This window comes from Scyliorhinus canicula, chromosome 3, assembly GCF_902713615.1.
Source record: "Scyliorhinus canicula chromosome 3, sScyCan1.1, whole genome shotgun sequence".
Lineage (NCBI taxonomy): Eukaryota > Metazoa > Chordata > Chondrichthyes > Carcharhiniformes > Scyliorhinidae > Scyliorhinus > Scyliorhinus canicula.
This window is the reverse complement of record NC_052148.1, coordinates 2776249-2803215: the sequence shown is the minus strand read 5'-3', so window position 1 is coordinate 2803215 and position 26967 is coordinate 2776249. Positions and strand designations below refer to the sequence as shown.

Here is a 26967-nt window from a genome sequence, read left to right as displayed (position 1 = left end):
CTCACTGTGTAACTGTACTGGGATGTATTTATTCAGCAGGGTAAGGGTTACTCACTGTGTTACTGTACTGGGATGTGTTTATTCAGCAGGGTAAGGATTACTCACTGTGTAACTGTACTGGGATGTGTTTATTCAGCAGGGTAAGGATTACTCGCTGTGTAACTGTACTGGGATGTGTTTATTCAGCAGGGTAAGGATTACTCACTGTGTAACTGTACTGGGATGTGTTTATTCAGCAGGGTAAGGATTACTCACTGTGTAACTGTACTGGGATGTGTTTATTCAGCAGGGTAAGGATTACTCACTGTGTAACTGTACTGGGATGTGTTTATTCAGCAGGGTATGGATTACTCACTGTGTAACTGTACTGGGATGTGTTTATTCAGCAGGGTAAGGATTACTCGCTGTGTAACTGTACTGGGATGTGTTTATTCAGCAGGGTAAGGATTACTCACTGTGTAACTGTACTGGGATGTGTTTATTCAGCAGGGTAAGGATTACTCACTGTGTAACTGTACTGGGATGTGTTTATTCAGCAGGGTAAGGATTACTCACTGTGTAACTGTACTGGGATGTGTTTATTCAGCAGGGTAAGGATTACTCACTGTGTAACTGTACTGAGATGTGTTTCGAACATGGAACATAGAAAATTACAGCGCTGTACAGGCCCTTCAGCCCTCGATGTTGCGCCGACCTGTGAAACCAATCTAAAGCCCATCTACACTATTCCCTTATCATCCATATGCCTATCCAATGACCATTTGAATGCGTTTAGTGTTGGCGAGTCCACTACTGTTGCAGGCAGGGCATTCCACACCCTTACTACTCTCTGAGTAAAGAACCTACCTCTGACATCTGTCCTATATCTATCAACCCTCAATTTAAAGCTATGTCCCCTCATGCTGGACATCACCATCCGAGGAAAAAGGCACTCACTGTCCACCCTATCTAATCCTCTGATCATCTTGTATGCCTCAATTAAGTCACTCCTTAACCTTCTTCTCTCTAACGAAAACAGCCTCAAGTCCTTTCCTCATATGATCTTCCCTCCATACCAGGCAACATTCTGGTAAATGTCCTCTGTACCCTTTCCAATGCATCCACATCCTTCCTATAATGCGGTGACCAGAATTGCACGCAGTACTCCAAATGCGGCCGCACCAGAGTTTTGTACAACTGCAACATGACCTCATGGCTCCGAAACTCAGTTCCTCTACCAATAAAGGCTAACACACCATACGCCTTCTTAACAACCGTCTCAACCTGGGTGGCTGTGGTGAGATAACCACTGTAGTTATGTGTACTGCTGTAGGGGGATGTATGCCTGTACCTGTAATACAGGTTCCTCCGGTCAGCCCCTGCCGGCTAGCTCCGCCCACAGGGAGCTTATGTATAAATGTATGAGAGCTGCTCAGACCCTTAGTCTACTGTTACAGATGGAGGGACAACATCGTACAGCAATAAAGCCTCTATTGTACTAGTCTCTCGGCTTTGAGTATAATTGTTAGCGCCACAATTTATTGCTGTACGAATTCCCAGTCACCATGGACATCAGAGTCAAGCCTGACCGTCTGCAGCTGGATCCGCATTCGCCTCACGCCAGAAAAGACTTTTATCACTGGCTCGCAGTCTTCGAGGCCTACATCTCTTCAGCAGACCCTCCCCCGACGGAGGCTCAGAAAAAGCAACTCCTGTACTCCAGACTTAGTTCCAGCGTCTTTCCGCTCATTCGAGATGCGACCGACTACACCACAGCTATGGAACTGCTCAAGGAGAACTATGCACCATCGGCGAACACCCTGTTTGCGAGGCATCAACTTTCTACTCGCGTCCAGCAGCCGGGTGAGTCGATTGAGGACTTCTGGAGGGCCCTTATCCCTCTGGTACGAGACTGCGACTGCCGGGCCCTCACAGCCGCGGAACATTCTCAGTTACTCATGCACGATGCCTTCGTTACAGGCATTGCATCGGACCCCATCCGGCAACGACTGCTGGAAGGGGTCGCCCCCGACCTCGCGGCCGCAAAGGCCCTGGCGCTCTCCATGACGGCCGCCTCCCAGTAGTGCGCACACTTACTCCTGCTAGCCACTCGGCCCACCCGTCCTACCCCTTCGTGGACCCCGCAAACGGCTCCCCAGGCCCATCCGTCCCACCCCTCGTGGACCCCGCAAACGGCCCCCCCAGCAGCCGCCCCCGCGCACTATGCCTGCGCTGCCCGCCGCACCGCACCCCCTGGGGGTCCCCACTGTTACTTCTGCGGCCAACAGAAGCACCCCCGCCAACGCTGCCCGGCCCGCACAGCGACCTGCAAAGCTTGTGGCAAGAAAGGCCACTTTGCAGCGGTGTGTCAGTCCCGGACGGTCGCCGCTATCGCGCCGCCAGGTCCCCACGCCTCAGCCGCTCCCTCAATGGGCCCCGCCGTCCGCTTCCCCCGACCCCACGTGCGATCAGTGGGCGCCGCCATCTTTTGCCGCCCCCGCCATGTGCGCCCCATGGTCGCCGCCATCTTCGTCCACCACAGCCATGTGGGTTCCATGGGCGCCGCCATTTTGTTCCGACCCCATAACGTGCGCTCCATGGACGCCGCCATTTTACCCACAGGTACTGCGGATGCCGCCATCTCGTCTCCAGGGGCCGCCATCACGGGACACGGGTCGCTACCGCTCCTCGTCGGACTCATCTGACTCAACCGCCCACCAACCACTGCTCGCCTCCGTTATGCTCGACCAGTCCCGTCCTCGCAACCTGGCACCCTCTTCCACATCGGTGCTGGTCAACGGCCATGTGACCTCCTGCCTCATCGACTCCGGGAGCACCGAGAGCTTCGTCCACCCGGACACGGTAAGGCGCTATTCCCTTGCGATCCATCCCGCCGACCGGCAGATCTCCCTTGCCTCCGGTTCCCACTCTGTCCCGATCCGGGGTTTCTGCCTGGTTAAACTCACTGTACAGGGTGTGGAATTCGACCGTTTCCGTTTGTACATTCTCCCCGACCTCTGCACTTCCCTCTTACTAGGCCTGGATTTCCAGTGCAATCTCCAGAGCCTCACCCTCAAATTCGGTGGACCCCTACCTCCCCTCACCGTTTGCGGCCTCGCGACCCTCAATGTCGAGCCCCCCTCTCTCTTTGCTAATCTGACTGTGGATTGCAAGCCCGTCGCCACCAGGAGCAGACGGTACAGCACCCAGGACAAGGCCTTCATCAGGTCCGAAGTCCAGCGGCTGCTTCGGGAGGGTATCATCGAGGCCAGCAACAGCCCTTGGAGAGCCCAGGTGGTAGTGGTTAAGACCGGGGAGAAGCACAGGATGGTCGTGGACTACAGCCAGACCATCAACCGGTACACGCAGCTCGACGCGTACCCCCTCCCCCGCATTTCTGATATGGTCAATCAGATTGCACAGTACCGGGTCTTCTCTACTATTGACCTGAAATCCGCCTACCACCAGTTCCCTATCCGTAAATCGGACCGTCCCTACACTGCCTTTGAGGCGGACGGTCATCTGTACCAATTTCTGAGGGTTCCCTTCGGCGTCACGAATGGGGTCTCGGTCTTTCAGCGAGAAATGGACCGAATGGTTGACCGGTACGGATTGCAGGCCACCTTCCCGTACCTCGACAATGTCACCATCTGCAGCCATGACCAGCAGGACCATGATGCCAACCTTTATAAATTCCTCCACACCGCATCTCTCCTTAATCTCACGTACAACAAGGAGAAATGTGTGTTCCGCACAGACCGCTTAGCCATCCTTGGCTACGTAGTCCAAAACGGACGACTGGGGCCCGATCCCGACCGCATGCGCCCCCTCATGGAGCTCCCAATTCCCCACTGCCCCAAGGCCCTCAAACGCTGCCTTGGGTTTTTCTCTTATTACGCCCAGTGGGTCCCGCAATATGCAGACAAGGTCCGGCCACTTATCCAGTCCACACATTTTCCCCTCTCGGCCGAGGCACAACAGGCCTTCGCCTGCATTCGATCTGACACAGCCAGGGCGGGGATGCACGCCGTAGACGAGACTCTGCCTTTCCAAGTAGAGAGCGACGCTTCAGATGTCGCCCTTGCCGCCACGCTGAATCAGGCCGGCAGACCCGTGGCATTCTTTTCACGCACCCTCCACGCCTCCGAAATTCGGCATTCCTCTGTCGAAAAGGAAGCCCAGGCAATCGTTGAAGCGGTGCGGCACTGGAGGCATTACCTGGCCGGCAGGAGATTCACTCTCCTCACTGACCAACGGTCGGTAGCCTTCATGTTCAACAACACGCAGCGGGGCAAGATCAAGAATGACAAAATCTTGCGGTGGAGAATCGAGCTCTCCACCTTTAACTACGAGATCTTGTATCGCCCCGGCAAGCTCAACGAGCCCCCAGACGCCCTCTCCCGAGGTACATGTGCCAGTGCACAAGTGAACCAGCTCCGTGCCTTGCACGACAGCCTTTGCCATCCGGGGGTCACTCGCTTGTACCATCTGATCAAAGCCCGCAATCTGCCCTACTCCGTCGAGGAAATACGGACAGTCACCAGAGACTGCCAGATCTGTGCGGAGTGCAAGCCGCACTTCTACCGGCCAGATCGCGCGCGCCTGGTAAAAGCATCCCGCCCCTTTGAACGACTCAGCGTGGACTTCAAAGGGCCCCTTCCCTCCACCGACCGCAACACCTACATCCTTAGTGTGGTCGATGAATTTTCTAGGTTCCCCTTCGCCATCCCATGCCCGGATATGACGTCTGCCACCGTCATCAAGGCCCTGGATTCCATTTTCGCCCTGTTCGGTTTCCCCGACTATATCCACAGTGACAGGGGATCCTCATTCATGAGCGATGAGCTGCGTCAGTTCCTGCTCAGCAGAGGTATCGCCTCCAGCAGGACGACCAGCTACAACCCCCGGGGTAACGGGCAGGTAGAGAGGGAGAACGGGACGGTATGAAGGGCCGTCCAGCTGGCCCTACGGTCCAGGAACCTCCCAGCCGCTCGCTGGCAGCAGGTCCTCCCTGACGCGCTCCATTCCATTCGGTCGCTACTGTGCACCGCAACCAACAGTACACCCCATGAACGTGTTTTTGCCTTCCCTAGGCAGTCCACATCCGGGGTGTCGCTCCCGACTTGGCTCACGACTCCGGGCCCAGTCCTTCTCCGTAGGCATGTACGGCACCACAAGGCGGAACCCCTGGTGGACAAAGTACGCCTTCTCCACGCCAACCCTCAGTATGCCTACGTGGAGTTCCCCGACGGCCGCCAGGACACAGTCTCGCTCCGGGACCTGGCTCCCTCAGGTGCCGATCCCATGCCCACACCCCTTCCTGCGCCAACCCCAGCGCCCCCCTATTCGTCCCCATCAGGTCCATCCCTCATCCCCTGCCACCCTGGAGGACACGGAAGATTTCGGCTTGCTCTCGGAGTCATCCCGCCAGCAGCCAGCACCAACACCGCCAGCACCTGCACCATCGGGGCCATCACCGCCTGTGCCGACGTCACCACCACAGCTACGCCGATCACAGCGGAACGTCCGACCACCGATTCGGCTCAACCTGTAACCTGCTAACCGGATGGACTCTTGATTTTCCTTGTTGGACCCTCTTGTAAATAGCATCCTTTGTATTACAGTTACATGTCACCCCCGCCGGACTCATTTTTTACAGGGGGTGAATGTGGTGAGATAACCACTGTAGTTATGTGTACTGCAGTAGGGGGATGTATGCCTGTACCTGTAATACAGGTTCCTCCGGTCAGCCCCTGCCGGCTAGCTCCGCCCACAGGGAGCTTATGTATAAATGTATGAGAGCTGCTCAGACCCTTAGTCTACTGTTGCAGATGGAGGGACAACATCGTACAGCAATAAAGCCTCTATTGTACTAGTCTCTCGGCTTTGAGTATAATTGTTAGCGCCGCAGTGGCAACTTTCAGGGTTCTATGTACATGGACACCGAGATGTCTCTGCTCATCCACACTGCCAAGGGGCGGGATTCTCCCCTACCCGGCGTGACGGGGGTCGCGGCGTGAGGGAGTGGCGCCAACCACTCCGGGGTCGGGCGTCCCCAAAGGTGGGGAATTCTCCGCACCTTTGGGGACTAGCCCCGCGCCGGAGCGGTTGGCACCAGAAGATTGGCGCAAAAAACCGGCGCCAGCGGCCTTTCAGGCCCGTCGCCCGGCAGCGGGGCTGGCCGAAAGGCTTTCGCCGGTCGGCGCATGCGCGGGCGATGAGGTCAGCAGCCAGCTGCCACTGACGTCACCACCGGCGCATGCGCGATGTGGGTTTCTCTTCCGCTTCCGCCATGGCGGAGGCCGTGGCGGCAGCGGAGGAGAAAGAGTGCACCCAGGGCACTGGCCCGGAGTCTGAGCGGGGGGGCATGATTGTGGGCCTGGCCACCGTGGGGGCACCCCCCGGGGTCCAATCACCCCATGCCCCCCCCCCCCCCAGGACCCCGGGGGCCTGGTCGCGGCGCCGATCCCGCCGCCACCAGAGGTGGTTCAAACCTCGGCGGCGGGAGAGGCCTCCCAGCGGCGGGACTTCGGCCCATCGCGGGCCGGAGAATCGTCGCAGGGACCTCGCCGAATTGAGTGGCGTGATTCCCGCTCCCGCCAATTCCCGGGTGGCGGAGAATCTCTGCCACGGCGGGGGCGGGATTTTCGACGGCCCCAGGCGATTCTCCGACCCTGCTGGGGGTCGGATAATTTCGCCCCAGAATCTTACCATTAGCCCAGTACTCTGTATTCCTGTTACTCCTTCCAAAATGAATCACCTCACACTTTTCTGCATTAAACTCCATTTGCCACCTCTCAGCCCAGCTCTGCAGCTTATCTATGTCCCTCTGTAACCTGCAACATCCTTCTGCACTGTCCACAACTCCACCGACTTTAGTGTCATCTGCAAATTTCCTCACCCATCCATCTACGCCCTCCTCCAGGTCATTTATAAAAATGACAAACAGCAGTGGCCCCAGAACAGATCCTTGTGGTACACCATGAGTAACTAAACTCTAGTCTGAACATTTCCCATCAACCACCACCCTCTGTCTTCTATCAGCTAGTCAGTTTCTGATCCAAACTGCTAAATCACCCTGAATCCCATGCCTCTGTATTTTCTGCAATAGCCTACCGTGGGGAACCTTATCAAACGCTTTACTGAAATCCATATACACCACATCAACTGCTTTACCCTCATCCACCTGTTTGGTCACCTTCTCGAAGAACTCAATAAGGTTTGTGAGGCACGACCGACCCTTCACAAAAACATGTTGACTATCTCTAATCAAATTATTCCTTTCTAGATGATTATAAATCCTATCTCTTATAAACCTTTCCAAGACTTTGCCCACAACAGAAGTAAGGCTCACTGGTCTATAGTTACCGGGAGTCTCCTCCCTAGCTTCCCAGAGAATCCTAAGATAAATCCCATCCGGCCCAGGGGACTTATCTATTTTCACACTTTCCAGAATTACTAACACTTCCTCCTTCTGTACCTCAATCCCGTCTAGTCTAGTAACCTGTATCTCAGTATTCTCCTCGACAACATTGTCTTTACCTGTGAATACTGACGAAAAATATTCATTTAGCGCCTCTCCTATCTCCTCGGACTCCACGCATAACTTCCCACTACTGTCCTTGACTGGCCCTACTCATTCTTTTATTCCTGACATATCTATAGAAAGCTTTAGGGTTATCCTTGATCATACCTGCCAAAGACTTCTCATGTCCCCTCCTGGTACTTCTTAGCTCTCTCTTTAGGTCCTTCCTAGCTAACTTGTAACTCTTGAGTGCCCTAACTAAACCTTCATGTCTCATCTTTACATAAGCCTCCTTCTTCCTCTTGACAAGTGTTTCAACTACTTTAGTAAACCACGGTTCCCTCGCTCGACCACTTCCTCCCTGCCTGACAGGTACATACTTATCAGGACACGCAGTAGCTGTTCCTTGAACAAGCTCCACATTTCCATTGTGCCCATCCCCTGCAATTTCCCTCCCCATCCGATGCATCCTAAGTATTGCCTCATCACATCATAATTGCCTTTCTCCCAGATATGACTCTTGCCCTGCGATGTATACCTATCCCTTTCCATCACTAAAGTAAACGTAATCGAATTGTGGTCACTATCACCAAAGTGCTCACCTACCTCCAAATCTAACACCTGTCCTGGTCCATTACCCAGTACCAAATCCAATACGGCCTCGCCTCTCGTTGGCCTGTCAACATACTGTGTCAGGAAACCCTCCTGCACACATTGGACAAAAACGGACCCATCTAAAGTACTTGAACTATAGTGTCTCCAGTCAATATTTGGAAAGTTAAAGTCCCCATAACAACTACCCTGTTACTTTCGCTCCTATCCAGAATCATCTTTGCAATCCTTTCCTCTACATCTCTGGAACTTTTCGGAGGCCTATAGAAAATCCCTAACAGGGTGACCTCTCCTTTCCTGTTTCTAAACTCAGCCCTTACTACCTCAGTAGACGAGTCCTCATCAAACATCCTTTCTGCCACCGTAATACTGTCCTTGACTATCAATGCCACCCCCATCCCCATTCTCCTGCCTTCTCTCCATAACCCATGATCCCCTTATTAATCAGGAACCTATCTATCCCTGTCTTAAAGACACTCAGTGATTTGGCCTCCACAGCCTTCTGCGGCAAAGAATTCTGCAGATTCACCACCCTCTAGCTGAAGAAATTTCTCCTCATCTCTGTTTTAAAGGATCGTCCCTTTAGTCTGAGAGGGTGTTCTCTGGATCTAGTTTTTCCGAACAGTGGAAACATCCTCTCCACGTCCACTCTATCCAGGCCTTGCAGTATCCTGTAAATTTCAATAAGATTCCTCCTCATCCTTCTAAACTCCAACGAGTACAGACCCAGAGTCCTCAAACGTTCCTCATATGACAAGCTCTTCATTCCAGGGATCATTCTTGTGAAGCCCCTCTGGACCCTTTCCAAGGCCAGCACATCCTTCCTTCGATACGGGGCCCAAAACTGCTCACAATACTCCAAATGGGGTCTGACCAGAGCCTGATACAGCCTCAGAAGTACATCCCTGGTCTTGTATTCTAACCCTCTCGACATGAATGCTAACATTGCATTTGCCTTCCTAACTGCCAACTGAACCTGCACTTTAACCTTAAGAGAATCGTGAACAAGGACTCCCAACTCCCTTTGTGCTTCTGATTTCCTGAGCATTTCCCCATTTAGAAAATAGTCTATGCCCAAATTTCTCCATCCGAAGTGGATAACCTCACACTTTCCACGTTGTATTTCATCTGCCACTTCATTGCCCACTCTCCTGGTTTGTCCAAATCCTTCTGCAGCCCCCTTGCTTCCTCAATACTACCTGTCCCTCGATAGATCTTTGTATCATCTGCAAACATAGCAACAGTGCCTTCAGTTCCTTCTTCCAGATCATTTATGTATATTGTGAAAAGTTGTGGTCCCAGCACAGACCCCTGAGGCACACCACTAGTCACCGGCTGCCATCCTGAAAAAGACCCCTTTATCCCCACTCTCTGCCTTCTGCCAGTCAGCCAATCCTCTATCCATGCCAGGATCTCGATAAAATGTATGTAAGGCCCATTAATGAAGTTTACGCTCGCCATGTGTTCACGACTCGCCGCCAGCGGCCTACGGAATCACTCGCCGAATTCCTAAGGGAACTTAATAATTTGTCCAATGACTGTAATTACCAAGCGGTTACCGCGGCTGAACACAGGGAATTGGCGGTACGCAATGTTTTTGTAGCGGGCCTCAGGTCTAACTATGTGCGCCAACGACTGCTGGAAAAGGGGGCCCAGGACTTAGAAACGACTGTGGAAGCTGCTACCACGATGGAGGTCTCCTTCCGCAGCCTTAACTCGTTCCCCGCGGACCCCGCGACCCAATCATGGGCCCCCGACCAGCGACTCCCCCAGGCCTGTGCTACGCGGCCGCCCAGCCACCATGCTGCCCCAGCCAGCCACTGTGCTGCTCCAGCCACCCACTATGCTGCTCCAGCCAGCCACTATGCTGCTCCGGCCAGCCACTATGCTGTTCCAGCCAGCCACTATGCTGCTCCAGCCAGCCACTATGCTGCTCCAGCCAGCCACTATGCTGTTCCAGCCAGCCACAATGCTGCCCCAGCCAGCCACTATGCTGCCCCAGCCACTATGCTGCCCCAGCCAGCCACTATGCTGCTCCGGCCAGCCACTATGCTGTTCCAGCCAGCCACAATGCTGCCCCAGCCAGCCACTATGCTGCCCCAGCCACTATGCTGCCCCAGCCAGCCACTATGCTGCTCCAGCCTGCCATTTCTGCGGCCAGAACCAGCACCCGTGGCAGCACTGCCCGGCCCGCAACGCGACCTGCAGCAGCTGCGGGCGGAAAGGCCATTACGCAAGAGTGTGCCTCGCAAAAAGGGCCCCAGCTTCCAACTCCCCAGCGACTCGCAGTAATCGCTCCCCTCACTCGCAGGCCCGCGGGGCCCGAAACGTGGCGGCCTATGCCCCGACTCCGCCCCCTCCAGCCACGTGGGATCCATGGGGGCCACCATCTTGGAAAACCTCCACCACGCGGCCGGCCACGTGCGACTCATGGGGGCCGCCATCTTGGACACCATCTTCCTCGCTGCAAGCCACGTGCGATCCACGGGCCCGATCGGCATCTCCGCGCTCGGACAATTCTGCGGAGGAATTCGAATTTGACTATGAACTCAGAGGGCAGTCATCACGGGGTTACTCCAGCACAGCTGATCGAGCCGCCGACTACCCGCAACTCAGCGCGGTCACCCTGGACCAATCAAGACCAAAGAATCTACGAAATTCGATGGCAGAGGTCCATATCAACGGGTACAAAACGCCATGCCTCTTCGACTCCGGGAGCACGGAGAGCTTCATACACCCAGACCTGGTAAGACGCTGTTCGCTCCTCGCTTTCCCCGTGCAGCAAACTATCTCACTCACTTCAGGCTCCCACTCGGTCCAGATCCAGGGACGCACCGCCACGACACTCACAATCCGAGGCACTAATTACTCGAAGTTTAAACTCTACATTTTGCCCGAACTCTGCGCGCCACTCTTATTAGGCCTAGACTTCCAGTGTAACCTCAAGAGCCTCACCCTCAGCTTCGGAGGGCGCCTGCCCCCACTCACAATCTACAGCCTCGCTACGCTGCGAATTCCCCCCCTCCTCTCTTTGCCAATCTCACTAAGGACTGTAAACCCGTAGCCACTCGTAGCAGGCGGTGCAGCCTGCAGGATAGGGTATTTGTCAGAGCAGAGGTCCGAAGGCGACTCAGTGAGAGGGTTATAGAGGGCGGCAATAGTCTCTGGAGAGCTCAGGTGGTGGTCGTGAAGACCGGGGAAAAAGTCCGCATGGTTGTCGACTATAGTCAGACCATAAATAGATTTACGCTCCTCGACGCGTATCCCCTCCCCAGGATTGCAGACATGGTAAACCAGATCGCCCAGTATCGGTTCTTTTCCACGGTGGATCTGAAGTCTGCATACCACCAGCTCCCAATCCGCCCGGAGGACCGCCACTACACGGCATTCGAGGCCGATGGCCGCCTCTTCCATTTCCTCCGGGTCCCCTTCGGCATCGCTAATGGGGTCTCGGTGTTCCAACGAGCAATGGACCGAATGGTGGACCAGTACGGGCTGCGGGCCACGTTTCCGTACTTGGACAATGTCACCATCTGCGGCTAAGACCAGCAGGACCACGACGCCAACCTCCACCGTTTACTCCAGACGGCACAGAAACTGAATCTCACGTACAACAAGGAGAAATGCGTTTTCCGCACATCCAGACTAGCCATCCTCGGCTATGTTGTGGAAAACGGAGTCCTGGGCCCCGACCCGGACCGCATGCTCTTAGAACTCCCTCCCCCTCATTGTCCCAAGGCCCTCAAACGGTGCTTGGGATTTTTTTCCTACTACGCCCAGTGGGTCCCTCAATATGCGGACAAAGCCCGCCCACTCTTTAGGACCACACAATTTCCCCTGTCAGCCAAGGCACGCCAGGCCTTCGACGGCATGAAGGAGGACATCACCAAAGCGGCCATGCGGGCGGTGGATGAATCCACCCCATTTCAGGTAGAGAGCGACACCTCAGAGGTAGCTCTTGCAGCCACGTTACATCAGGCAGGGAGACCAGTTGCATTTTTCTCCCGTACCCTCTCCGCTTCTGCAAAAGGCTGCTGCATAAGATAAAGATGCATGGCATTAAGGGTAAAGTAGTAGCATGGATAAAGGATTGGTTAATTAATAGAAAGCAAAGAGTGGGGATTAATCGGTGTTTCTCTGGTTGGCAATCAGTAGCTAGTGATGTCCCTCAGGGATCCGTGTTGGGCCCACAATTGTTCACAATTTCCATAGATGATTTGGAGTTGGGGACCAAGGGCAATGTGTCCAAGTTTGCAGATGACACTAAGATGAGTGGTAAAGCGAAAAGTGCAGAGGATACTGGAAGTCTGCAGAGGGATTTGGATAGGTTAAGTGAATGGGCTAGGGTCTGGCAGATGGAATACAATGTTGACAAATGTGAGGTTATCCATTTTGGTAGGAATAACAGCAAACGGGATTATTATTTAAGAAATTATATATTAAAGCATGCCGCTGTGCAGAGAGACTTGGGTGTGCTAGTGCATGAGTCACAGAAGGTTGGTTTACAGGTGCAACAGGTGATTAAGAAGGCAAATGGAATTTTATCCTTCATTGCTAGAGGGATGGAGTTTAAGACTAGGGAGGTTATGCTGCAATTGTATAAGGTGTTAGTGCGGCCACGCCTGGAGTATTGTGTTCAGTTTTGGTCTCCTTACTTGAGAAAGGATGTACTGGCGCTGGAGGGTATGCAGAGGAGATTCACTAGGTTAATCCCAGAGCTGAAGGGGTTGGATTATGAGGAGAGGTTGAGTAGACTGGGACTGTACTCGTTGGAATTTAGAAGGATGAGGGGGGATCTTATAGAAACATTTAAAATTATGAAGGGAATAGATAGGATAGATGCGGGCAGGTTGTTTCCACTGGCGGGTGAAAGCAGAACTAGGGGGCATAGCCTCAAAATAAGGGGAAGTAGATTTAGGACTGAGTTTAGGAGGAACTTCTTCACCCATAGGGTTGTGAATCTATGGAATTCCTTGCCCAGTGAAGCAGTTGAGGCTCCTTCATTTAATGTTTTTAAGGTAAAGATAGATAATTTTTTTGAAGAAAAAAGGGATTAAGGGTTATGGTGTTCGGGCCGGAAAGTGGAGCTGAGTCCACAAAAGATCAGCCATGATCTCATTGAATGGCGGAGCAGGCTCGAGGGGCCAGATGGCCGACTCCTGCTCCTGGTTCTTATGTTCTTATGTTCAGAACTCCGACACTCTTTAGTCGAGAAAGAAGCACAAGCCATTGTGGAGGCTATTCGTCACTGGAGGCACTACCTCGCAGGTAGGAGGTTCACCCTCATCACCGATCAAAGATCGGTTGCCTTCATATTCGTCAACTCGCAAAGGGGCAAAATAAAAAACGACAAAATTCTGAGGTGGAGGATCGAACTCTCCACCTACAATTACAATATCAAATATCGACCCGGGAAGGTCAACGAGCCTCCGGATGCCCTATCCCGCGGGATATGCGCCAGCGCGCAGATCGACCGATTAAAAAGTATCCACAATGACCTCTGCCATCCGGGGGTCACCCCGCTCGCCCACTACATCAGGGCCCGAAACCTGCCTTTCTCCAACGAGGAGGTAAAAGCGGTCACCAGGGATTGCCCGATCTGTGCGGAGTGCAAACCGCACTTCTATAGACCAGACAGGGCCCACCTGGTCAAGGCTTCTAGGCCCTTTGAACGCCTCGCGATTGATTTCAAAGGGCCACTCCCCTCAACTAACAAGAACGTTTACTTTCCAAACGTCGTAGACGTGTTCTCCCGTTTCCCATTCGCCATCCCGTGCCCCGACATGACCTCCTACACAGTCATTAGGACCCTGCATAGCATCTTCACCCTGTTTGGTTTCCCCACCTACGTGCACAGCGACCGGGGTTCGTCCTTCATGAACGATGAGCTGCGTCAGTACCTGCTCGACAAGGGCATCGCCTCGAGCAGGACTACCAGCTACAATCCCAGGGGGAACGGGCAGGTGGAGAGGGAGAATGCGACGGTCTGGAAGACCGTCCTACTGACCCTCCGGTCTAGAAAGCTCCAAGTCTCCCAGTGGCAGGAAGTCCTCCCAGACACGCTCCACGCTATTAGGTTCCTTTTGTGCACAGTGACCAATCAGACCCCTCACGAGAGGCTCTTCATTTTTTCCAGGGGCGCACTACCACGGGGGTCTCACTTCCGGCATGGCTGAGGACGCCGGGCCCCGTACTTCTGAGGAAACACGCCAGGGCGCACAAAACCGACCCCCTTGTTGAAAAGGTGCGCCTGCTCCACTCCAACCCCCAATACGCATTCGTCGAGTTCCCTGACGGCCGTCAGGACACAGTATCCCTCCGGTACCTGGCACCCGCCGGATCCAGCGCCCCCTCTACCCCCAGAGAAGGACCTCTCACCCTACACCCCTTGCTGCCGCCCCCTTGCGCTCCCAAACCCACAAGCTCGCTCCACCAGATCCGCGCACCCGCGCCGGCCAGCCGCAGGCGCCCCCAGTCCCCGGTCGCACCAGAAGAGTATGAAGCTCGGACACAACCCTACCTGGAGTCCGCCATCGTACCCCAGCACACAACACCCGTCCAGCCACCGCAAGAGGCTGCAACCCCGGTGCTCCGCAGATCACAGCGGACAATTCGACCACCGGACAGACTGACGTTATAGACTAGACCACCACCCCCGCCAGACTTGATTTTTTTGCAGGGGGTGAATGTGGTGAATGTAATATAGATGTATATATGTTAATTCACACTGTCTTTGTAAGCGCAGTAGCGCTATCCGACCACTAGGGGGAGTAGCGCTGGGAGCACTCAGGAACTTGTACTGGGAACCACCCTTGGCTCTGCCCACGACTCCTCTCCCTAGTGCAGCTGTATAAATTCCCGTGTCCAGAGTCAGCCTGAGTTCACTACGAGTTCATCGACAGGTAACAGGCTGGCTCTGAAGTAAGTCGATTAAAGGTTAGATTCACATCGGAAACACGTGTCTGGTGAATTGATGGTTCCATCAGGACACTAGACTGGCAGCTGATTGAGGCCGAGACTGGGAGCTGATTGAGGCCGAGACTGGGAGCTGATTGAGGGTCACTAGACTGGGAGCTGATTGAGGGAGCCTAGACTGGGAGCTGATTGAGGGAGCCTAGACTGGGAGCTGATTGAGGGAACCTAGACTGGGAGCTGATTGAGGGAACCTAGACTGGGAGCTGATTGAGGGAACCTAGACTGGGAGCTGATTGAGGGAACCTAGACTGGGAGCTGATTGAGGGAACCTAGACTGGGAGCTGATTGAGGGACACTAGACTGGGAGCTGATTGAGGGAGCCTAGACTGGGAGCTGATTGAGGGACACTAGTCTGGGAGCTGATTGAGGCCTCGACTGGGAGCTGACTGAGAGAGCCTAGACTGGGAGCTGATTGAGGGAGCCGAGACTGGGAGCTGATTGAGGGAGCCTAGACTGAGAGCTGATTGAGGCCTCGACTGGGAGCTGATTGAGGCCTCGACTGGGAGCTGATTGAGGGACACTAGACTGGGAGCTGATTGAGGGATACTAGACTGGCTGCTGATTGAGGGACACTAGACTGGGAGCTGATTGAGGGACACTAGACTGGAAGCTGATTGAGGGACACTAGACTGGGAGCTGATTGAGGGTCACTAGACTGGAAGCTGATTGAGGGACACTAGACTGGGAGCTGATTGAGGGACACTAGACTGGGAGCTGATTGAGGCCTAGACTGGGAGCTGATTGAGGGAGCCTAGACTGGGAGCTGATTGAGGGAGCCTAGACTGGGAGCTGATTGAGGGACACTAGACTGGAAGCTGATTGAGGGACACTAGACTGGGAGCTGATTGAGGGACACTAGACTGGGAGCTGATTGAGGGACACTAGACTGGGAGCTGATTGAGGGACACTAGACTGGGAGCTGATTGAGGGACACTAGACTGGGAGCTGATTGAGGGAGCCTAGACTGGGAGCTGATTGAGGGACACTAGACTGGGAGCTGATTGAGGGACAGAAGACTGGGAGCTGATTGAGGGAGCCTAGACTGGGAGCTGATTGAGGGACACTAGACTGGGAGCTGATTGAGGGACAGAAGACTGGGAGCTGATTGAGGGAACCTAGACTGGGAGCTGATTGAGGGAACCTAGACTGGGAGCTGATTGAGGCCTAGACTGGGAGCTGATTGAGGGACACTAGACTGGGAGCTGATTGAGGGACACTAGACTGGGAGCTGATTGAGGGACACTAGACTGGAAGCTGATTGAGGGACACTAGACTGGGAGCTGATTGAGGGTCACTAGACTGGAAGCTGATTGAGGGACACTAGACTGGGAGCTGATTGAGGGAGCCGAGACTGGGAGCTGATTGAGGGACACTAGACTGGGAGCTGATTGAGGGTCACTAGACTGGAAGCTGATTGAGGGACACTAGACTGGGAGCTGATTGAGGGACACTAGACTGGGAGCTGATTGAGGCCTAGACTGGGAGCTGATTGAGGGAGCCTAGACTGGGAGCTGATTGAGGGAGCCTAGACTGGGAGCTGATTGAGGGACACTAGACTGGAAGCTGATTGAGGGACACTAGACTGGGAGCTGATTGAGGGACACTAGACTGGGAGCTGATTGAGGGAGCCTAGACTGGGAGCTGATTGAGGGACACTAGACTGGGAGCTGATTGAGGGACAGAAGACTGGGAGCTGATTGAGGGAGCCTAGACTGGGAGCTGATTGAGGGACACTAGACTGGGAGCTGATTGAGGGACAGAAGACTGGGAGCTGATTGAGGGAACCTAGACTGGGAGCTGATTGAGGGAACCTAGACTGGGAGCTGATTGAGGCCTAGACTGGGAGCTGATTGAGGGACACTAGACTGGGAGCTGATTGAGGGACACGAGACTGGGAGCTGATTGAGGCAGCCTAGACTGGGAGCTGATTGAGGGACACGAGACTGGGAGCTGATTGAGGCCTCGACTGGGAGCTGACTGAGGGAGCCTGGACTGGGAGCTGATTGAGGGAGCCGAGACTGGGAGCTGATTGAGGGACACTAGACTGGGAGCTGATTGAGGGACACTAGACTGGGAGCTGATTGAGGGACACTAAACTGGGGGCTGATTGAGGGAACCTAGACTGGGAGCTGATTGAGGGACATTAGACTGGGAGCTGATTGAGGGAGCCCAGACTGGGAGCTGACTGAGGGACACTAGACTGGGAGCTGACTGAGGGACACTAGACTGGGAGCTGATTGAGGGACACTAGACTGGGAGCTGATTGAGGGACACTAGACTGGGAGCTGAATGAGGGAGCCTAGACTGGGAGCTGATTGAGGGAGCCTAGACTGGGAGCTGATTGAGGCCTCGACTGGGAGCTGATTGAGGGAGCCTAGACTGGGAGCTGATTGAGGGAGCCTAGACTGGGAGCTGATTGAGGGAGCCTAGACTGGGAGCTGATTGAGGGAGCCGAGACTGAGAGCTGATTGAGGGACACTAGACTGGGAGCTGATTGAGGGACACTAGACTGGGAGCTGATTGAGGGAGCCTAGACTGGGAGCTGATTGAGGGACACTAGACTGGGGGCTGATTGAGGGACACTAGACTGGGGGCTGATTGAGGGACACTAGACTGGGAGCTGATTGAGGGACACTAGACTGGGAGCTGATTGAGGGACACTAGACTGGGGGCTGATTGAGGGACACTAGACTGGGAGCTGATTGAGGGACACTAGACTGGGAGCTGATTGAGGGACACTAGACTGGGAGCTGATTGAGGGAGCCTAGACTGGGAGCTGATTGAGGGACACTAGACTGGGAGCTAATTGAGGGACACTAGACTGGGAGCTGATTGAGGGACACTAGACTGGGAGCTGATTGAGGGACACTCGACTGGGAGCTGATTGAGGGACACTAGACTGGGAGCTGATTGAGGGTCACTAGACTGGGAGCTGATTGAGGGAGCCCAGACTGGGAGCTGATTGAGGGAGCCTAGACTGGGAGCTGATTGAGGCAGCCGAGACTGGGAGCTGATTGAGGGACACTAGACTGGGAGCTGATTGAGGGACACTAGACTGGGAGCTGATTGAGGGAGCCTTGACTGGGAGCTGATTGAGGGACACTAGACTGGCGGCTGATTGAGGGAACCTAGACTGGGAGCTGATTGAGGGAGCCTTGACTGGGAGCTGATTGAGGGACACTAGACTGGGAGCTGATTGAGGGACACTAGACTGGGAGCTGATTGAGGGACACTAGACTGGGAGCTGATTGAGGGAGCCTAGTCTGGCTGCTGATTGAGGGACACTAGACTGGGAGCTGATTGAGGGACACTAGACTGGGAGCTGATTGAGGGAGCCCAGACTGAGAGCTGATTGAGGGAGCCTAGACTGGGAGCTGATTGAGGCCCAGACTGGGAGCTGATTCAGGGACACTAGACTGGGAGCTGATTGAGGGACACTAGACTGGGAGCTGATTGAGGGAGCCTAGACTGGGAGCTGATTGAGGGAGCCTAGACTGGGAGCTGATTGAGGGAGCCTAGACTGGGAGCTGATTGAGGGAGCCTAGACTGGGAGCTGATTGAGGGACACTAGACTGGGAGCTGATTGAGGGAACCTAGACTGGGAGCTGATTGAGGCCTAGACTGAGAGCTGATTGAGGGACACTAGACTGGGAGCTGATTGAGGGACACTCGACTGGGAGCTGATTGAGGGACACTAGACTGGGAGCTGATTGAGGGAGCCTCGACTGGGAGCTGATTGAGGGAGCCTAGACTGAGAGTTGATTGAGGGACACTAGACTGGGAGCTGATTGAGGGAGCCTGGACTGGGAGCTGATTGAGGGAGCCTAGACTGGGAGCTGATTGAGGGACACTAGACTGGGGGCTGATTGAGGGACACTAGACTGGGAGCTGATTGAGGGTCACTAGACTGGGAGCTGATTGAGGGACACTAGACTGGGAGCTGATTGAGGGAGCCTAGACTGGGAGCTGATTGAGGGACTCTAGACTGGGAGCTGATTGAGGGACACGAGACTGGGAGCTGATTGAGGGACACTAGACTGGGAGCTGATTGAGGGACACTAGACTGGGAGCTGATTGAGGGACACTAGACTGGGAGCTGATTGAGGGACACTAGACTGGGAGCTGATTGAGGGACAATAGACTGGGAGCTGATTGAGGGACACTAGACTGGGAGCTGATTGAGGGAGCCTAGACTGGGAGCTGATTGAGGGAGCCTAGACTGAGAGCTGATTGAGGGACACTAGACTGGGAGCTGATTGAGGGACACTAGACTGGGAGCTGACTGAGGGAGCCTAGACTGGGAGCTGATTGAGGGAGCCGAGACTGGGAGCTGATTGAAGGACACTAGACTGGGAGCTGATTGAGGGACACTAGACTGGGAGCTGATTGAGGGAGCCTAGACTGGGAGCTGATTGAGGGAGCCTAGACTGGGAGCTGATTGAAGGAGCCTAGACTGGGAGCTGATTGAGGGAGCCTAGACTGGGAGCTGATTGAGGCAGCCTAGACTGGGATCTGATTGAGGGAGCCTCGACTGGGAGCTGATGGAGGGACACGAGACTGGGAGCTGATTGAGGGAGCCTAGACTGGGAGCTGATTGAGGGAGCCTAGACTGGGAGCTGATTGAGGGAGCCTAGACTGGGAGCTGATTGAGGCCTAGACTGGGTGCTGATTGAGGGACACTAGACTGGGAGCTGATTGAGGGAGCCTAGACTGGGAGCTGATTGAGGCAGCCTAGACTGGGAGCTGATTGAGGGACGCTAGACTGGGAGCTGATTGAGGGAGCCTAGACTGGGAGCTGATTGAGGCAGCCTAGACTGGGAGCTGATTGAGGGAGCCTAGACTGGGAGCTGATTGAGGGACACTAGACTGGGAGCTGATTGAGGGAGCCTAGACTGGGAGCTGATTGAGGGACACTAGACTGGGAGCTGATTGAGGGAGCCTAGACTGGGAGCTGATTGAGGGAGCCTAGACTGGGAGCTGATTGAGGGACACTAGACTGGGAGCTGATTGAGGGAGCCTAGACTGGGAGCTGATTGAGGGAGCCTAGACTGGGAGCTGATTGAGGGAGCCTAGACTGGGAGCTGATTGAGGGAGCCTAGACTGGGAGCTGATTGAGGGAGCCTAGACTGGGAGCTGATTGAGGGAGCCCAGACTGGGAGCTGATTGAGGGAGCCTAGACTGGGAGCTGATTGAGGCCTAGACTGGGAGCTGATTGAGGGAGCCTAGACTGGGAGCTGATTGAGGGACACTAGACTGGGAGCTGATTGAGGGAGCCTAGACTGGGGGCTGATTGAGGGAGCCTAGACTGGGAGCTGATTGAGGGACACTAGACTGGGGGCTGATTGAGGGACACTAGACTGGGAGCTGATTGAGGGTCACTAGACTGGGAGCTGATTGAGGGACACTAGACTGGGAGCTGATTGAGGGAGCCCAGACTGGGAGCTGATTGAGGGAGCCCAGACTGAGAGCTGATTGAGGGACACTAGACTGGGAGCTGATTGAGGGAGCCTAGACTGGGAGCTGATTGAGGCCTAGACTGGGAGCTGATTGAGGGAGCCTAGACTGGGAGCTGATTGAGGGACACTAGACTGGGAGCTGATTGAGGGAGCCCAGACTGGGAGCTGATTGAGGGACACTAGACTGGGAGCTGATTGAGGGACACTAGACTGTGAGCTGATTGAGGGAGCCTAGACTGGGAGCTGATTGAGGGAGCCTAGACTGGGAGCTGATTGAGGGAGCCTAGACTGGGAGCTGATTGAGGCCTAGACTGGGAGCTGATTGAGGGACACTAGACTGGGAGCTGATTGAGGGAACCTAGACTGGGAGCTGATTGAGGGAGCCTAGACTGGGAGCTGATTGAGGGAGCCTAGACTGGGACCTGATTGAGGGAGCCTAGACTGGGAGCTGATTGAGGGAGCCTAGACTGGGAGCTGATTGAGGGAGCCTAGACTGAGAGCTGATTGAGGGACACTAGACTGGGAGCTGAATGAGGGAGCCTAGACTGAGAGCTGATTGAGGGAGCCTAGACTGGGACCTGATTGAGGGAGCCTAGACTGAGAGCTGATTGAGGGAGCCAAGACTGGGAGCTGATTGAGGGACACTAGACTGGGGGCTGATTGAGGGACACTAGACTGGGAGCTGATTGAGGGACACTAGACTGGGAGCTGATTGAGGGTCACTAGACTGGGAGCTGATTGAGGGACACTAGACTGGGAGCTGATTGAGGGAACCTAGACTGGGAGCTGATTGAGGGAGCCTAGACTGAGAGCTGATTGAGGGACACTAGACTGGGAGCTGATTGAGGGAGCCTAGACTGGGAGCTGATTGAGGGAGCCTAGACTGGGAGCTGATTGAGGCCTAGACTGGGAGCTGATTGAGGGAGCCTAGACTGGGAGCTGATTGAGGGAGCCTAGACTGGGAGCTGATTGAGGGAGCCTAGACTGAGAGCTGATTGAGGGACACTAGACTGGGAGCTGATTGAGGGAGCCTAGACTGGGAGCTGATTGAGGGAGCCTAGACTGAGAGCTGATTGAGGGACACTAGACTGGGAGCTGATTGAGGGAGCCTAGACTGGGAGCTGATTGAGGGAGCCGAGACTGGGAGCTGATTGAGGGACACTAGACTGGGAGCTGATTGAGGGACACTAGACTGGGAGCTGATTGAGGCAGCCTAGACTGGGAGCTGATTGAGGGACACTAGACTGGGAGCTGATTGAGGGAGCCTAGACTGGGAGCTGATTGAGTGAGCCTAGACTGGGAGCTGATTGAGGGAGCCTAGACTGGGAGCTGATTGAGGCCTAGACTGGGAGCTGATTGAGGGACACTAGACTGGGAGCTGATTGAGGGAGCCTAGACTGGGAGCTGACTGAGGGACACTAGACTGGGAGCTGATTGAGGGAGCCGAGACTGGGAGCTGATTGAGGGAGCCTAGACTGGGAGCTGATTGAGGGAGCCTAGACTGGGAGCTGATTGAGGGAGCCTAGACTGGGAGCTGATTGAGGGACACTAGACTGGGAGCTGATTGAGGGAGCCTAGACTGGGAGCTGATTGAGGGAGCCTAGACTGGGAGCTGATTGAGGGACACTAGACTGGGAGCTGATTGAGGGAGCCTAGACTGGGAGCTGATTGAGGGAGCCTAGACTGGGACCTGATTGAGGGAGCCTAGACTGGGAGCTGATTGAGGGAGCCTAGACTGGGAGCTGATTGAGGGAGCCTAGACTGGGAGCTGAGTGAGGCCTAGACTGGGAGCTGATTGAGGGACACTAGACTGGGAGCTGATTGAGGGAGCCTAGACTGGGAGCTGATTGAGGGAGCCTAGACTGGGAGCTGATTGAGGGAGCCTAGACTGGGAGCTGATTGAGGGAGCCTAGACTGGGAGCTGATTGAGGGAGCCTAGACTGGGAGCTGATTGAGGCCTAGACTGGGAGCTGATTGAGGGACACTAGACTGGGAGCTGATTGAGGGAGCCTAGACTGGGAGCTGATTGAGGGAGCCTAGACTGGGAGCTGATTGAGGGAGCCTAGACTAGGAGCTGATTGAGGGAGCCTAGACTGGGAGCTGATTGAGGGAGCCTAGACTGGGAGCTGATTGAGGGAGCCGAGACTGGGAGCTGATTGAGGGACACTAGACTGGGAGCTGATTGAGGGACAATAGACTGGGAGCTGATTGAGGGAGCCTAGACTGGGAGCTGATTGAGGGAGCCGAGACTGGGAGCTGATTGAGGGACACTAGACTGGGAGCTGATTGAGGGACAATAGACTGGGAGCTGATTGAGGCAGCCTAGACTGGGAGCTGATTGAGGCAGCCTAGACTGGGAGCTGATTGAGGGAGCCTAGACTGGGAGCTGATTGAGGGACAATAGACTGGGAGCTGATTGAGGCAGCCTAGACTGGGAGCTGATTGAGGCAGCCTAGACTGGGAGCTGATTGAGGGAGCCGAGACTGGGAGCTGATTGAGGGACACTAGACTGGCTACATGCTGCTTGCTATGATTTCACAGAACTGAGACAAAATGGATACTGCCTTCTGTTCAAGAATTTTCTGAAAATGCTCCACCAATCGAATGCAAGAGCAGGAGATGTCCCAGACTTTCAGACACATTGATTGGCTTCTTTCCAAGTCTATCAAAATGACATCATGGGCTGTGCCACAGAGCATCGAAGGAAGACCTTGGCCAGAACATTAGACCATGGGTGTGTTCAGTTTGCCCAAATAGATCATTGTCTGCAGGTTAAAACAAAAACTGCAGGGTTACAGGAACAGAGATTTAAAACGGAACACAAAACTGATAAGATTGTCCAGCATTTTGTCTTTCGTTAGAAAACAGATAAGGATTTTTCAGTACCGTACAAATTCCACAGGCTGACCACGATCTGGGTGATGAGATTTTTCCTCATCTCTGTCCTAAATTGCCTATCCCGTATCCTCAGACTGTGTCCCTGGTTCTGGACACACCCACCATTGGGAACATCCTTCCTGCATCTAGCCTGTCTCGTCCTGTTCGAATTTTATAGGTTTTCTGTGAGACCCCCCATCATTCTTCCGAACTCCAGCAAATGCAATCCTAACTGACTCAATCACTCCTCGTATGACAGTCCCGCAATCCCAGCAATCAACCTGGTAAACCTTCGCTGAACATCCTTCCTGAGATAAGGAGACTAAAACTGCAGACAATACTCCAAGTGTGGCCTCACCAAGGCCCTGTATAATTGCAGCACTGATCCCTGCTCCTGCACTCTAATCTTCTCGCAATGAAGGCCAACATACCATTAGCCGCCTTTACCGCCTGCTGCCCCTGCATGCTTACCTTCAGCGACTGGTGCACACGGACATCCAGGTCTCGTTGCATATTCCCCTCTTTCAATTTATAGTCATTCAAATAATATTCTGTAACTAGAGACTGACTTCTTATTCAGCAAATTGAGGGTTATTGAAATGCTTTTTTCTTTTGTGTTTTTACTCTTTCTCCTGCAGTGCTCTGATTGTTTTCAGCAATAGAAGTTACATCATTGAACACCTTGCAGGGGATAAACACGGCCGCCATTTGCTCTACAGACCTGAAGATCTTCCCCAAGCATCGAGAGGTTGTGGAGTCAAAAGCACCTTCCCTGAGTTAACCCTGACTAATCACCTTCAGCGTTCACAGAGGGTGAGTAAAGAGCACAGCAGCTAACTAACTAAGAACAACAAATCTTTTATTTGTAGAAATTATAACCCAACATTTAGTCTGATCAATCGGTGTTGGGGTTTGCTCTCCACTTGTGCAAAACACATTTATCCAACATGGTCCCAATTCCTGTTCCCTCATCCCCATTTCCAGTTTATACCAAGAATGGGATCTTCCAACCCCTATCACTGCCAGTATCTTCCTGTCCCATCAATAAGGATTTGAATGGTGCAGCAGATCCACTGTGGCAGGGCCAGAACATCTCAACACAAATGTTGGCATAGATTTTACCTCAATGACTAACTCTGAAAGCGATTCCCAGATGAAGAAGATTTAAATCTCTTCAATTTAATTTTTCCTCTCATTCCAGACCCTCAATTATTGGAAAAATGTATCAATCGAGGCAGAAGTAGGGAGTACTATAGAACTTTGGTGAGGCCACAGCTGGAGTACTGGGTGCAGTTCTGGTCACCACATTATAGGAAGGATGTGATTGCACTGTGGGGAGTACAGAGGAGATTCACCAGGATGTTGTCTGGGATGGAACATTTCAGTGATGAAGAGAGTTTGGATAGGCTTGGGTTGCTTTAGCTGGAGCAGAGAAGACTGAGGGGTGACCTGATTGAGGTGTACAAGATTATGAGGGGTATGGACAGGGTGGATAGGGAGTAACTGTTCCCCTGAGTTGAAGGGTCAGTTATGAAGTTCAATCTGAGAGGCGGGAGATTTAGTTGGAATATGAGGGTGATGATGTTATGGAATGTACTGCCTGGGAGGGTGGTAGAGGCGGGTTGCCTCACATACTTAAGTACCTGGATGAGCACTTGGCACACCATAACATTCGAGGATGTGGGCGAAGTGCTGGCAAATAGGATTAGGTGGGCAGGTCAGGTGTCTTTCATGCATCGGTGCAGACTCGATGGGCCAAAGGGTTTCTTCTGCACTGCAGTATTCTGTGATTCTGTGAGTATACCCGACTCCCATTCGCCATTCGGAATATCCTCGGTGTGCATTGTCTTCCAGCTCATCGTGGAGAACATCCGGCACAGATTCCCGCGCATTGCTGTTGACTTAAACAACATGTGAGTCACAGGGACCACGGACCAGGAACATTTGCAGAACCTCAAGGCGGTGTTGAAGTATTTGTCAGAGTATCGGGTCCGTCTGCGTCACTCAAAATGCGAGTTTCACACAAAATAAGTCATCTGTTTGGAGTGTCGGGGAGAGCGAGTCAGCCTGCACCCCGTCGCTGTGAAAAGGAAAGCCATCAAAATGGCCTCCGCCTCGTGAGACGCCACAGAGCTTCGCTCTATTCTTGGTTCGGTCAATGAATGGCAGATTCATTCTGAATTTGGCAACCTTCCTGGTCCCCCACTTTATTTGCTACTCATGAAGCTCCAGCCCTGGGATTGGAGCAAGGCCCAGGATGAGGCATTGAAGACGAGAAAATGGCACTTCACATCTTTGGGGCTGTTGATGCATTTTGACCCTTCATAAAGAATGCCCAATCGTTCAATGGTCACCCAGGAGGTGATCGTCACCACCTTGTGAACCTACATCAGGGCGGGAAAAATCAAACCCGCTGGTTTGAATGGACCAGTGACATTGGAATATATACCAGCCCAAGGGCGCCCCGGCCACTCCCAAGGGTTAAGGAGCCACCGTGGCTAGCTTCCGGTGCTCTTGACAGATGGACCACTGTTGGGCCAACATCTCGACATCCACGAGCAAACCCAGCCACCAAATATAACTCTTCACCAGCATCTTCATTTTAGACACTCCGGGTTGTTCATTGTAAAGGTCCTTCAACACGATTGCCTGGCCCTTTGGCAGAACAACAATCTTTGTTTCCCACACGAGTGTTCCATCTTCCACACACAGCTTTGTGAACTTTGAGGAGAAAGCTTTCAACTCCCCTGGTAACTGTCAATGCTGGCCATCGTATACCATCAGATGCCGCACCTTGGCAAGTATGGGGTCTGTTTTCATCGAGCCACGAATACACAATGGAGCGATGCGCAAGGAGTCTATAAAATTCAGGACTGCGACCACTTCATCCACTATCGGAGGGCTTCTGAATGCAGTCTATTGAGGAAGATGACACAAAGTATCAGCATGCACAATCTGGATCCCTGGACGATGCTCCAAACGTTATTCGTAAACGGCCATTAACATGGGTTAGCGCTGAATCCTTGCTGAAGCAATTGGTGGGACCACTTTGTCTTCACAGAAGAGGCCCAGCAATGGCTTGTGATCAGTGACGATAAATAAATGGCCAAAGACATACATAATAAATTCTTTAAACTAGATGTTCTCCAGTTCATCATTTATTTTGGCCAGCTGAAAGAACATGATAGCCTTTGCCTCACGAGTGGATGCCCACTCCAAGTGGCTGGAGATTCACAAGATGGCGACGATCACCTCCCAGGTGACCATTGAACAATTGCACATTTCTTTTTGTTTTTTGAAATTGGTTTGGTTTATTGTCATGTGTACTGTGAAAATTATTGTCCTGCGTTCAGACAGACCGTTCCGTTCATGAAAAGAACATATATATATATATATAGGGCAAAAATAAATGACAATGTAAATACATAGGCACAGACATTGGATGAAGCGTACAGGACTATGGTACTACAGAGTCGAGAATATCTGCGAAGAGATCAGGTCAGTCCATAAGTGGGTCATTTAGGAGTCTGGTAACAGCGGGGA

At 53.5% G+C, this 26967-nt stretch overlaps 1 protein-coding gene across 3 annotated transcripts in view; it reads left to right on the top strand.

Annotated features, from left to right (window-relative positions):
• The window catches only part of LOC119963786 (disintegrin and metalloproteinase domain-containing protein 12-like), a 467225-nt gene that overhangs the window by 63967 nt on the left and 376291 nt on the right, over positions 1-26967 (top strand). For all 3 annotated transcript variants that reach the window (XM_038793073.1, XM_038793071.1, XM_038793074.1), the window contains exon 6: positions 24063-24237. In XM_038793073.1, coding sequence (XP_038649001.1) covers positions 24063-24237 — 175 coding nt within the window. The remainder of the gene's footprint in view (positions 1-24062; positions 24238-26967) is intronic.